The sequence below is a fragment of the Camarhynchus parvulus genome, chromosome 3 (assembly GCF_901933205.1).
Source record: "Camarhynchus parvulus chromosome 3, STF_HiC, whole genome shotgun sequence".
NCBI classification, from domain to species: Eukaryota; Metazoa; Chordata; class Aves; order Passeriformes; family Thraupidae; genus Camarhynchus; species Camarhynchus parvulus.
Window position 1 is genome coordinate 30,141,592 of NC_044573.1, and position 14,221 is coordinate 30,155,812.

The window sequence follows — 14,221 nt, forward strand, 5'->3', positions numbered from 1 at the left end:
TTTGGTGCCTCTTGCCTGACGTGCAATAAGTGAGCGATAACTGAGTGTCATGTAGCAAATACTGGCAAGGGCTTGATTGCAACCTGTCCTTAAAAAAACTCAAACCAAAACCACACACACAATAAGAAATCCCCACCCATAAAGCCCCCATGTGTGTTGAATATTTGCAAATAATAAGTAAATGTCAGGAAATTGCTTCCAGCCCTGGAGTATTCCATGATCAGAGAGAAAGGCATTGTAGCTGTTTGAATTATTCACCTCTCTAATGTAACACAAAGCAGTTTGCATCCCTTGTGTCATCTTTGTGCAGTGGAAACAGAACTTTTTTTGATGTTGTTAACTGTTGACAGGATACTGTGGATATTGTTTAAATTATGTTTATTGATCTGAGTTCCAAGGTGCTGAACAATAGTTTCCTTATTTTATGTAGGAAAAAGAAAAATAATGAGCTTAAGAAAGCAAATTATAGCTAATGTCAGAAAAAAGTATTCTCTTTGTAGTAAGATTTCTAAACATGTCTCAAACAACTCACCCTATTATCGGAATTTCTCTCAGGATGAGAGTGTAGCAAATGTTGAAATATTCCCTCTAAAAACTTATCTTCTGTTCATGATGAAGAAAGGGATCTTATACAGCTCCTCTTCCCTGTGTACCTTTACCTTTGAAGAGTTAGAAAATCAAATTTCTCTTTATGTCCACTCCCCCTGCCAGCCCCAGCACAGGGAAACTACTCCTCATTTCAATCCAGCCCCTGTTCTAAGTGAATGGGGAAAATGTATTTTCAGGTTGTACTTGATGACAAGTCAACGATATGGCTCAATTTACACCAGCTTCTTAAGCACATCTATCTAGGGTTTTTTTTCTCCTGTTTTTTAATTATAAATGCATACTTATACATAGTTACGGTGGAGCCTGGCACTACAAGCTCAAAGGGGCCATGGAAAATGTGTTCTTAGCAAATTGTATTAAAAGTTGGCTGTGAAAATGAAGCTGGCATTGCGGTGTGAGCAGGGTTTATGTTAAATAGCGTGGCTATATTTAACATGAAATATTATATGGGTTACTTGCCCTGTAGGTAGTATTGTGCATAGGTGAGGAAATATTTAAATGAAATTCTTTAATTCTTTCCTATTTTGCCTAGGTATTTTCTCTTCCCCTTGCACTTGTGCTTTCACAGTTTCTCTAGACCTGGCTGTGTCCAGAATCCTGAGCAGCTTCGCTCAGGATGCCTTTGCCTTTATAACTGAGAAGGCCCCAAAGGGTGCTGAAATGCTTGGAAATTTCTCTCTCTTAAATATTTATAGTCCAGGCACTACAGACCTTGAGGTGAATTGGTAGGTCAGGTCAGGTCAGGCCAGGGGAATCTCCTCAGCTCATTTGCTGTTCCTCAGCTGGCCCCTCAGTGTCCTTTGGGCAGATCATAGTCTCTGGTAAGGAGATGGACTTCTCCCAAGCTCTGCTCAGCAACTTGGGCGTTGCAGCAGGGAGCAGGTTATTTGTCTGCAACCTTAGTGGGAAGGAGATGTCCCTGCTCCCTCTCTGTTCTGCTGCAGTTGCCTGGCTCCAGAGCAGCAGGTTGGGTCCACAGAGCCACAGGACCAGCTCAGCACCAGGCTGCCATCACCTGCTCCAGCAGGGTCAGCCTGACTTTTCCCCCTTCCTCAATTTCTGCAGTATTAACCAGCCCAGCTGGTTAATTCTCCCGCAGTTTTACTGCAGCAAATTGGACTTGAAAGGGAATTGAAAGCGATTCTTTGTTTTTAATGGTCCCTCGCTGCTCGGCAGACTCCGCCAGCAGGTTTTCTGAGCCAAGAACAAAAGGAATTGCCACAGGTTACAAATAAATGAGAATCATCTCCTGCATAACAATGTCTGCAGTCTGATAACCTCTGTCTGCTGACGGGAGTGGGAGTGGGGAGTGGCAGCCCACGCAGGCTGCCACAGCCAAGGCTCCATTCTGGGCCATGCCGTGGGAGCTCGCTTCCTGGAGCTGTGGCAGGTGGCAGATTTGCAGTGTCCCTGCCTCGTTCATGCATGCACACACAGCCTACCTTCATGCAGGGCTTGCACCAGCATGTCACCTTTTTTAAATGTTGCCTTGCCCAGAGCTGGGCAAGATGAGTGTGGGTCAGATATTTGCATATCCAACCCTAAACCTGCAAGAGCCCTAAATCTTAACCAGAGCCTGCAGGACTGCTGGTTTGTGCTCCCCAACTCTGACACCTTCTCTCTGGATATGGGCTGGTCTCAGGCTTTCTCTGTCTCTGACAGGGATGGATGGAGATTCCCAGGCAAGATGCTGCATCTGCCAGTTTGTCTGTGCACTGTGAACCTGAGACCAGTTCAATGTCCAAGGGCAGAAACAGCTGTTTGGTGTCAGCTACACTGAGTTAGTGACAGGAATGTGTCCTGCCCAACCATGGTGAGTTGAGCTATTGTATTTATGGGCTTCATACTATCTCATGGAGCCATCTGGAGCTTGGTGAGGATGTACAAATCCTTCCTTTGCTATTTAATAAGCATTAGCTCTTGCACACTATTTACAACCCTTGCACACTATTTACTTTACTCCTGCAAAGAGACCTGACAAAGTCTGTTTGAATGCAGGCTGTGGCCTCCTGAAATTCAAAGGCTCCAACCACTGGTCTCAAAATGGCTAGTGGAGGTAGCAGAAGAGCTACCTTCTTCCTTAGGCATGGCTGGCCACATCTGACACAAATAGCATGTGCAATGGCTAGGGACGACATTATATTCAGCGCACCAAAGCAATATCCCAGCATGGCAGTAGTTGTGCCACTAAATTATGGCACCGGTGCTGAGGAGAGGAGAGTCCTCCTTGCCTTGTTTGTATGGGCTGTAATTCAGAGATCCAACACAAATCCAGCACAGCTCATTAACACAGGGTCCAGGGAGAGAAGAGGCAGAAATAATGATGCTGTTAAATCAGGCTTCATGAATATGGAACAATGTCTTATTTTGCATTATTATGGCTGTTACTTAAAACATACTCCCAGCTTTTTTGCTGGGGACTGCTACTTTCTCAGCTCTGTCTGGATGGAGCCAGTGATAGTGCTCATAGAGGCTTTGAAAGACTTTTCATGGCATGAAATGGAGAATACAAAGGGAAGGATTTTGGATCAGTTCCTGGAGGAGGCTGTAGTGAGAAGGGTGCAGAAATAAAATAAAACAAAAAAACAGGTACCAGGGCATTCAAAGGAGAGGCTGTGTAGACACTTTGAATCCGTCTCAACTCATCTGAATGTGAAGGAGAATTGCTCTGATTGTGATGGCCCCCAGGTGTACAGAAAAGCAAATTAAACACCTGAGGAGGTGAAGGAGATTAAGAGCCAGGTCAGAGCTGCTGTTAGTGGTCTGTTAGGTGCAGACAGGTCCTGGTCCTTCATATCAGTCTCCGAGCTGCAAGGACTATCTGCTTGGCAAAGCCTTTGCCTCTCAAAGATGTCCAGTTGGCTGTGAGAGATAGAGAGGTGTATCATGGCGTGGCTGAGGAAAGCTTTTTTTAATGATAGACCTTCCTTAAAACTCGCTCCTTGGGGTGGAAACTCTGAATGAGAGGAGTGGTTTAATGCCAGCTGTCCTTGAGCACAAGCAGTGGTTGGGTTCAAGCAGGCTCCTTTGAGGCTATCCTTTCTCCTTCACCTCTCCATCAAGGCTACAAAGGTTTGCATTGCCCTTAGGCCCGGCTGCAGTTGCTCAGTGGCCTGAAACTTCAGGCCCTGGGTTTTTCACTGCCAAATGTTGCCTGTTTTCCCCGCCGATATGTGCAGAGTGGGTTTATTGGGCTTTTCTTCTGGCCTGCATCCTAAAGCCATAGAGAACCTGCACTGAACACTGATAAAATGTCAGCTGCTTTGTGCCCGAGTCCTAAGCACTACTGGTAGAGTGTTTTCTGAGTGTTCTTAGAGTGAGGTCCTACCTGCTCTGTTTCCTAGCCATAAAAGAGCAGTGTTCTCATTCAAAGATGTGATAATGATCATACTTAATATTCACAAACACCTCATATTTGTAATCAATTCATAGATCTTTCCAGCTGTCCCTACTCAAACCAGCCACAACAAGAACAAATCATTAAAAGTATGAAGCTGTGCACAGGCAGGTGGGTGAGTCTTTCTCAAGCTCTGAAGTGTCCCTCTTTGTGCTTTCCCAGCCCCACCTGCTCTGAAGCTGTCTGTCAATGAGACTCTGGTGGTCAACCCCGGTGACAACATCACTATGCAGTGCTCTCTGACGGGCGGTGACCCACAGCCAGAAGTGGTTTGGTCCCACTCTCCTGGCCCAATGCCTCCCAACAGCCTTGTGCAAGGAGGCAACCTCACCATCTGGAGGATCCGCGTGGAGGACTCGGGCTACTACAACTGCACAGCCATCAACAACGTGGGCAACCCGGCAAAGAAGATTGTGAACCTGCTGGTGCGGTGTAAGCTGCTGCTTCTCTCTGAGCATGTGTTTTCAGGGAGTGGGGGAATTGCATTCCTCCTGGCCGTTCTTGTACAGCTGAGGGCGAATGTGATATTTAGTAGTAATTAATATTCTGGAGAAGTGCCTGTGCAAGTTTCTCTGCTCCCAGACCAACGGCTGTGCAAGCACTGCTTGCAGCTTCATCCTGGGCTGTAGCATTATCCTGAATTGGATGAGCCCAGAGTGCCAGACATGAGGCCCTTGGGACATTTTGGGGAAACATAAGTGGGAGAGGTCTTTGGGCAGATTTTGCATAGAAATATTGCCTTCCTGAGGAGCAAAGAACAGTTTTCCTGTCCCATGCAAGATACTTTGATATCCTTAACCAGTTTTTGCACTTCTGTTCATCTCAGCCATGAAGAATGCCACATTCCAAATCACTCCTGATGTGATCAAAGAGAGCGAGACCATCCAGTTAGGCCAGGACTTGAAGCTCTCATGCCATGTAGATGCTGTCCCCCAGGAGAAGGTTGTCTACTCGTGGTACAAGAATGGAAAACCAGCCAGATTCTCAGACCGGTTGCTCATCACCCGCAACGACCCCGAGCTCCCGCCTGTGACCTGCAGCTTGGAGATTATTGACCTGAGATTCAGTGACTATGGCACTTACCTGTGCGTGGCTACCTTCCAGGGAGCACCCATTCCTGACCTCAGTGTGGAGGTGAACATCTCCTCAGAGACAGGTGAGCCTCTCTCTGGCAGGGGGGACCCCAGAGGAGTGTTTGGCATCACTGGCTGCCCCACAGCCCCACGCCTCTGGCTTTTTTGAGGAACTTCACATGCATGTCTTGAATGCTAGTGGAGAAAGGTCTTACATCCTCAGGAAAGCACTTGGCTCAGATTGGAGATGGGTAATAGTTACAACTTCTCTGTCAGATGTATTATGTACCAAGTAGATCTTCCTTTATGTTTTCTCCCTATGAAAAGTCCAAAGTGCACTCCAGCTACAGAGACAGCTTTACAGTGTGATTGTTCAAACAAACCTCCACACTGTGAAGGAAGGAAGAAGTGGTGGTATTTCAGCAATTTTTGAGTGTCCCTTTGCTTAGAAGTGAGTAAAAGAGAAAAAAAGCTGCTCTTTCTTTTCTTTGGCATTGTTTCCAGGATGCAATTTCTGTGAAGACTTTTAATGTTTGCTGGATTGCAAATGCAGTCTGTCTTGGGCCCTCTCTGTAGGAGTGTCAGTGTTATAAATGCCTCCCCCATAAAAACAGAGTCAGAGTTTCACCCCATGGCCCAGTGAGGACTGGACAAATATGTCAGTGTTTGTCAGTCATGCTGAGGACTAAAATATAGAGTCTCAGGGCTGTCCTTCTCTTTCTGTGGAAGTGGTTGGTCCAGCTGTGCTCTCCATTTCATCCATGTCATTGTGCTGGCTTTCGAGGACCAAGAGGGTGCAGCACAAAGAAGCACTGTGTTAGTAATCTGATGGAAGACTCCTCAGGGGAATCAGCTGCCCACTGATTTTGACCTGCACCTTCACAGAATGTTACTTCCCAGTCCCTGGTTGTGCTGGATCCACAGGCCAGGCTGATCTCATTCTTTATTCTGGATGCTGTTCACTTCAGCTCCCCATAAAAAAGTGCTGCAACTCTTGGTGGTTTGGGAAGCCCTTTTTTCCCATTAGAAATACTGGGGTCAGCCTGCTCCTGATAGGATTCCATCAAGCTCTTGTTAGCAGCCTGGAGACTGAGCCCTGACTGTGCCATGGATCCACTCAACACTGAAGAGTGGTCCTTCCTTTCTGAGGACAGCCATGGAAGGTGGGACCTCTCCATGCCAGCCAACACCCACCCTGTTACACCAACAGGGAACAAAACTGGGGGAACTCGCCAATCCTGGTGCAAAATTGGCTTTCCCAGACTTGTATGGCTGATACCACCTGGAACAATTCTTTTTGCCCAAGATCACTAGATGGCAGAGTGCAGTTGTGTTTAAGACTGCAAGGGTGGGAGGCTGTGAAGAGCTGGGACACCTGGAATGGTTCCACCAAGAGGCTTGGCAGTGTCTGACAGTGCAGGTGTTGGTCCAAGCACCAGCCAGTTGCTGTCTTAAAGGAAGTGTCTGTGGTGATGGGTTGCCCTGTGCCTGTCTGGAGGAGAGTGAGTCCCATATGCCTATGTGGATGCTGCCAATGAGGAAGGGAAGGAGGACAGCCTGGGGCATTTTGAAGCCTCTCTTTGGCAGCCTGGGCCAGCAGGACTGCTTTGTGTCCCAGGGAATGAAAACAGGCATCCCTGCTGGAGCAGCCCTCCATGCAGCAGCCAAGGCTGTCCAACATGCAACATCCCCATAATCAGCAACAAGCCACCTCCAACGTGTGATTCCCATATAAAACACCTTGCTCCACAGGATGAGCAAGAGGACAGCAGCAGTGGCTCCATGTTTCCCCACTGAGCAAAGCCTGAGCTCATCAAAGTGGCTGCCTCCACTGAGCAGCTCCAAGGTGATAGCTTTAATTAAAAAAAAAATCTTCAAATGCAATTTACAACTTTACCTGTGGAGAAAATTGCTGCTCACCAGGTGAGCGGCTGCCGGCAGCATTAGCTCTGAGAGTGCTGCCGTCCTTTCACACCGTGCAGGACAGGGTGTGATGAGATTCCCCAGCCCACGGGAGACCTGCAAATTGAAAATGTGCCCTCCGTGTTGCATAGGGAAGTCATTGCAGAGGGAGATTAGGCTGGATCCATCCTAAATTTGTTCATAAAGAGCTGCAGGCTGTAACATGTACAGTTACCGTAGCACACTCTCCTTTGCTGGAGCTGAATTGAGCTAAAGTTGGTCAGACCAGCTTGTTTCAGCTTCTGTAGTCCTGTACTTTGATTTAAATGGAAACGAAGTACATGGCCCTTGCAGTTATGGAAGTGTCAATCCAAGTGTTGCCACTGTCAGCAGGGAGGGCTGAAAAAGGAGCTTTCAGAAAAGATTGTGACCATATTTACCTCAGCTGAACTATTGACTCTAAAGTCTAGCATAAATAAATTGTCAATATTACGTGTGGTTTAGCACAAAAATCCCCTTCCTGGGTTCTTGGTGGAATTGGGGATGTGAACAGCCAACCTCTTCCCACTGACATCTCTGTACCCTGTATTCACTGGATTTGTTTTAAGCTTTGTTTATCAGCAAAGTTTTGGTTGTCAGTTGATGGCTGGATATTTTTTTTGACTGTTACCGTGCCTCCAACTCTAGCCTCAGCTCGGCAGCAGTTCTGCTGGGTGAGCTCTTCCCAGCCTCGAAGGGATGCTAGGAGAGATTGTTTCTGGGACCCATCTCTCACTCAGATGAGCCAGAGTTTTATTGGTGTGAGAAATTCACAGTGCAATCACCAACAAAAGCAAAATAAACAATAAAAGTAAAATATGCAATAAAAGTAAAATAAGCAAAGACGCTTAAAAATAGCTGATTCCTTGCTGTGGCTTAGGAAGAAACAAGGGATCTTGGACCTCTGAGAAGGCTGCAGACAGGATCTACAAGCACTTACCCTTTAAGTCTTGGTTTTGGTCTGACCTGGATAAGGTGTCTAGATATCTCGGCAGATATGACTTCTATTTTTGGCTGGAAGACTGCAGTTCCACTTGAGAAATTCACTGACCAGAAATTGAGAAATGAATCAAATAGGCTTTTGCCTTTGTGTTCCTTGGTGCTATCCCTGCAGCTGGATAGCATTTTGCATACAGAGGGATGGGAGCCTGGAGTCTGCCCCAATACACCTGGCCCTTGGCATTGATATTGGGACACATTGCTGGAAAGGCTGGAATCCTCTTTGGTGCCCTGAAGCTCCAGACGCTGCAGGGTAACTTGCATGGACCGTGTGTTCATAGAGGGGCTGCAGTGCGTCCAGCAGAAACCTTTGGGGTTCAAGGCTGTTGATGTAATTCCATCAGAAGCATCTCAAGACTATTCCTTCCTTGCTGAAAATGCAGTGTAAAATGATTGCCTTCTTGTCTCTCTTTCAGTGCCACCAACAATAAGTGTCCCTAAGGGTCAGTCTGCCATCACTGTGCGGGAAGGCTCCAGGGCCGAGCTGCAGTGCGAGGTTCGAGGAAAGCCAAAGCCGCCCATCCTCTGGTCCCGGGTGGACAAGGAAACCCCCATGCCTTCAGGGACAATGACAATGGAGACCTACGATGGGAAGCTGCACCTGGAGAGCGTGAGCCGAGAAATGAGCGGGACCTATAAGTGTCAGACAGCCAGGTACAATGGATTTAACATCAGACCCCGAGAAGCCCTGGTGCAGCTCAACGTGCAGTGTGAGTACAGCCATGCAGCGCTGGAGTGCCTGCCTGAATGCCTGTGTACGCAAAAGCCTGGGGGCTAGACAGGGTTGACCTTTCTTACTGAGCTGAGCAGACGTATCTCTTTTGTTTGGCGGCCTTTGAACAGTTTATATTTAATTGGTCAGGCTATGTGAGGCTAAGGGCAGGGTACCATATGGCAAGTATGTTGCAAGTGGAAGGGAGAGGTGTTGTGTGTATTTGTGTACAATGGTTTCTATTTCCGTGTCAGGGGATGAGTGCAGCTTTACCAGGTGTGTTTGTGTGCATTACATGTGTGTAAAATACCTTCAGGATATGTTACTAAGTTTGTAAAGTCAAGAACTCAAAAGGTGGAAAATGAATGTTATTTAGATCATTTCCACACCACAACGCTTTCTTCAACTTAGTTACCCCTGGATATGCCTGAATCATTTTGCCTGAAAAGCAGTGATAGGTAACAGGGAATGTGTACTCCCAAAAGGTTTTCATACAAGCCAGGCTGTGAGTAACAGGAAGCTGATACTCAGCAGGTGTGTGGGGTAATTTTGGCTATGGGTGGTTCTCCCAGCCCCACTTGAAGGCAGTATCTGTACACAGAGGGGAGCGTGGAGGGTGACATCTCCTCCTTTCCCTGCAGTGGTTTCTCCCTCCAGAGAAGTGAGTGCCTGCTCAGCTCCCTCAGCTGTTGAGGTGTGTTTTGACATGCAGCAGTCTGTGCTCTCTCTCTTACAAGACTTGAAATCAGACTGGGGGAAGGCAGCCAGATAAAATGCCTTGGCTCTCCCTGCAGATCTTGTCCCATTAGTGCAGTGTGATTGTTGAGCACTGGCAGAGTACTCTGAGCAGCACAGATCTGGCAGGTGTGGGGCGGGCAGGGAACAGGTTAATTTACACCTGGGCATGCTGCCTGTGAGCTGTGAGTGACAAGCCTCCAGACGCAGCACAGCAGCACTCATTAGACATGCTGCCACACTTCTCCCAGGCTCGCTCTCCAGGAATAAGAGAAGTGAGACCAGAGCAGACAACCTGGCTGAAGCCAACCAGACAAACTGCTCACAGATGTGAGCTGCTGGGAGCACAGCAATATCAGAGGTGTGTGAAATCCTGCAGGCACCTCGAGTATTTGAAGAGCCCCTTTCAAAATTATCTCTGTCTATGCAGGAGCGTTGTGGGTTTAGATTACAGGATGAGATAGGGAAATGTGTGAAGATTTCCATGTGGGTAAGTACATGTGGAGAAGCTTCCCTTAAGCAGAGTGAAAATGGGAGTTTTGGTTTGAGCTGTTGAGGAAGACAGCCTGGTTCAGTCATACGGGATGTGGAAGGACATGGCAGGGAAGGTGACTTTTGGTCACACCAAGAGACAATGACAGATACAGCAAAATTTCACTTGGGAGCAAAGAACCATCAGACTGGCTGGTGTCCCTGGTTTGGTGTTGCTGTTTGAAAGCTGTGTGGACCTCGCTTGACCCTCACTGCCCCTGCAGAGGGAGCAGCAGTGCTGAGCTTGGGATGAATTGAGTCAGACTAGGTGGTCTGGAGGGGGCTCACAGACCTGAATTTTGGGCTGGAGGGATAGGACATGATTCCCCACACGAGAAAGATGGTAGGTGCAAGCCAGAAGCTGTCTGGGGTGGAGACTATGATGTGATCCTCAAGAAAACAAAGATGTGATGAACTTCTGTGTAGAGGGTAGCTGAACATGCTTTTCCTATAGCTCATCCCATGGCCAAGCAACGCTTTATTGTGATTTTGCCCAAGTAATGGTCATATAGTCCACATGCAAGCCCACCCAAACAGCCCCATTCCCTTGTCAATCAGTTCTGTGTACCCTTAGTGGAAGCTGGGTGCATACTGAGTGTTTGTTCCCCTGAGCTGTCTCCTCCTGGCTGGAAAACATGGAAAGACTTCATGGTGGCATCACTTGTTCTGTGCCTTAGCAGGCAGCTTTGGTTTCAGTGCTGTCAATTGCTCCTTCCATTAGTATGAAAATGGAAGAAACCAAGAAAAGTAGGGCAAGAATTGCCCTCGTCCCTTTTACAGCCTCCTCCCTTTCCCTTCACGCAGAAAGCAGACCCGGAAACAACACAGTCCCTGTTTATCCCTGTCCTCCTTGTCCATGCTGCTGGAAGGATGCGGGTGCGGCAGGAGCTGCTGTGCTTAATTGAAACACGGCTTTCCAGCGTGGGCAGCTCATTAGTTCGGCGGCTCACTCTGGAATTCTCATCTTGCTGGAAATGGGGATCGTGTGGCTCCTGCAGCCTCGGTGATGAGCGCTTCTCCCGCCTGGTGCAGGCGGCGCATCCCTGCGGAGGGGCGCGGGGCCGCGCGTGTGCGCGCATCAGCCCGCCCGTTTGCGCGGCCCCGGGAGCGCGCCGGGGAGCCGCGCACGCCGCATAGGAGTCGGGCTGCTCCTCTGATTTGCTCCAGAGCTAAAGTTGCAAAATCAATACAGCAGATCTGATTAGATGTCAGAACCGGTTTCTGTGTTTCCCTTCTCCCTTGGTTTTCTCCCTTCATCCTCATGCATATGGTGCTGTGCTGTAACAAGCTAGTCCAGAAATAGGCTTTTCCAGCTGCCCTGCAATAGTGGAAAGAGAATAAGAAGACAAAATGAACAAGTCAGCTGTCAAAAAAAGGTGTTTGGACTTTTTAGTAATTTTTTTTTGTATTTAGAAAGCAGAAAAAGTTGCTTTTCTTTTTGTATTTAGAAAGCAGAAGAAATTGCTTTTCTGTTAGCTTATGAGCTGAAATTGTCCATCATCAGCTCTCTGACAGGATGGATGATCTGTTCCCTGGACTTCTTGGTCTGTAGTGTAGAGCTTTGAAAGATTAATAAGTTTATGAAAGCCTGTGCAGCTGTATATCTCTGTGTTTAAGATGAAGAAATGTTGTGTAATGGTTATAGCGAGAGAATGGGCTTGTCAGAACTCCTGGGAATCTACACTTGGATTGGCAATGTCTTGTCATTTTTTCCTGTACCTTCAAAACAGGAATAAAACTGACCCATCTAATCAAAGATTTGTGGAGCATAATAAACATAGTACTTTGAAGTGTTGAAATAAAAATATTAATGGAGTGGCAGAGTGCTGTTAATAATATCAGTGCTATCACGGATGCTGTTATCAAGGGTTTTTTTCAGGACCAGGTTGTTGTAGAAAATCCCATCAGAAAAATGAATCCTCTACAGAGCTGTTTAAAATCAGGGCTGGGCCACCCTGTGTAGGGCAACTAGTGTAAGGCTGTGAAACACACATTGGGATTGAAAATGTGCAGCAGTCTGGGTTTTGGAACTCAGTAGTGTCATTTGAGCTGCTGTGTACGAGAGGAGGAAAGGAAGCATGCATGTGTGGATCAGTGTAAAGGATGCTACTTAGATATTAATTTAGCAAGTATGTAACAAAAAACTGAAAGAAGTGTATTAGCCATATAACCTGAAAGACTGCTTAAAGCAGTATTTGCAGGAATTACAAAGGTTGGTAGTGACTTTAAGCTCTGGCTGTTGCTAGAGGCAGCCCTTGAGATGATTGTCTTACCATGGTGAATATGACATTTGCTCTGTTAGAGCCTCATAAAACAACATGGTGAAAATTGCAATCTTACTACATTTTCCTGCTTGGATAGTATTATGTCAGCTCTGATGCTTTGCCAGTCCTGGACAACATCTCATAAACCACTGCACAGCTCCACTCAAGTCCAGCTCAGCCCACCTGATCCTCAATACATCTGCTCCCATATTTTCCTGCAGATGGGTTTATCCTCCTTCACAGCACTCACTACTTGCTGTCTCAGGCCCATGCTTGACCATCTGAATGGCTTCTCCCTCTTCAGATAACCATCAAAGCCTGGTAGAAGAGCACCTGTGTCCTCTGTTGAGTTGTTAATTATTTCACCAAGTTCTGAAGATGAGATGAGCAGATTTTTGCTGCTGCCATTTTTGTCTTTTGCAGAGGTTTTGGTGTCTCTGAGTGCCCAATGAAAGAAGCTTAGGAGGAAAGGGCAATAGTTATATAGGGCTGACTTTGTTTTCAATAGTCAAGTCAGAAAGTTGGCCCTGTTTCCTGTGTTGGGATCACACAGCAGGTGAAATCTTTGCAGGAAGAAAGACTAGAAAAGGAATTCACCTGAGTATCTCCTTCTCTGCAATAACATGCCCTGTGAATTTACCTCTTCTGGATCTAAAGTAATAGCCCACAATCATCTGTGGCTGATCTCCAAAGGATTACGCTTACTGCCCTTAGACAAAGTTCTGCCACATTAGGCAGCAGGTGGGTTATTGTGCTTATCTTCAAAGCATAGTGAATGTTAGGTGTAATCAGGAAAGCAGACTGGCATTCCCTTTGGAGGGATGGGTATCAGGATTTCAGGAGCCATTTACAGTCCTAGACACAGGCATTGCTGTAGGGCTGGTGGCTAGCAGGTCTGGCTCTGCCCTGACCTGGAGGACTGCCAGAACATGTCCTGCTGGGGCATCTGTTGCCACTGTCACTTTAACTAATGTTCAGGTGGGCACAGATATGTTTTCCTATTCAAGCTCACACACTGGCAAATGTTATTCCTGGTCACACACTGTTGACTCATTCCTCTTTAAAATCCTGCTGAACCCATCGGCAGTGCTGTACATCAGGCAGGCGATAGTCAGCATCAATTCCCCGTGTTATCTGTGTAGCAAACACAAGAGGGGGGAGCAGGGGCGGGGTGATACTGTAAATAAGTAAGAAACATTGCTGGCTCCATGCAACTGGAAATGGAAATGCATTAAACTGTTTCGATCAGCTGTTGAAGCCATAGCTCAATGTCAGTGCTTCTTGCTGGTGCCCTGCCCCCCCCCGAAATATAAGCTTGGATATTAACCGCTCTCTTAAAAGTGCTCTTGAGACGTGTTTTGGGCATGGAGATGTTTTTGCAGAGTGGCTAAGACAGAGCTTTTGGCTGCTAAGAGCTCCCTGCAGCTCTCCCTGCTATGAAGGGAGTCTAAGAGAAATGAGGCTGTCAGGGGCCAGAGCTGACCCCTCCGTCTGTGGCTGAGCTGGCTTATCTGTCTTGCTGCTTGGCCATGTGAGCTGCACTAGGAGCCATCTGCTAAGAATTTTAGACCTGGTTGGTTTAATTTCTGAGTGTATTTATTTTTAGTGATGGCTTTGTTTTTCTTTATTGTTTTCACTGGTGAAATTTATCCTGACACCCTCCTGCAAGCTGAGGAGCACAATTCAGGAGCTAACTTGGGGGCAGAAGATGGTTTTTCTGCTCTTGTAGTGGCTGGAGCTTTCTTACTCTTTCATTCATGTTTCATTATTGCTGCTCTCCATGGTACACATGTTGCTGGCAAGAGAGGGGAACCTCGGGCTCTCCTGCCAGCTAGAACTCTGGTGTGTTCTGGTTCGTTTTACACCATCAAAGGTTTAAGACTGAAGTGATGCTCTGGGGCAAGTGTGTCTGTATTCAAAGCCAAAGGAAAACTGTGCCTTCTGCAAGTTCAGTGTTTGC

At 47.1% G+C, this 14,221-nt stretch overlaps 1 protein-coding gene across 4 annotated transcripts in view; it reads left to right on the plus strand.

Moving 5' to 3' along the window:
* The window catches only part of MDGA1 (MAM domain containing glycosylphosphatidylinositol anchor 1), a 141,918-nt gene that overhangs the window by 58,302 nt on the left and 69,395 nt on the right, over positions 1 to 14,221 (plus strand). For all 4 annotated transcript variants that reach the window (XM_030945713.1, XM_030945715.1, XM_030945711.1 and 1 more), the window contains 3 exons: positions 4,169 to 4,438; positions 4,833 to 5,162; positions 8,436 to 8,729. In XM_030945713.1, the coding sequence (XP_030801573.1) occupies positions 4,169 to 4,438; positions 4,833 to 5,162; positions 8,436 to 8,729 (894 nt within the window). The remainder of the gene's footprint in view (positions 1 to 4,168; positions 4,439 to 4,832; positions 5,163 to 8,435; positions 8,730 to 14,221) is intronic.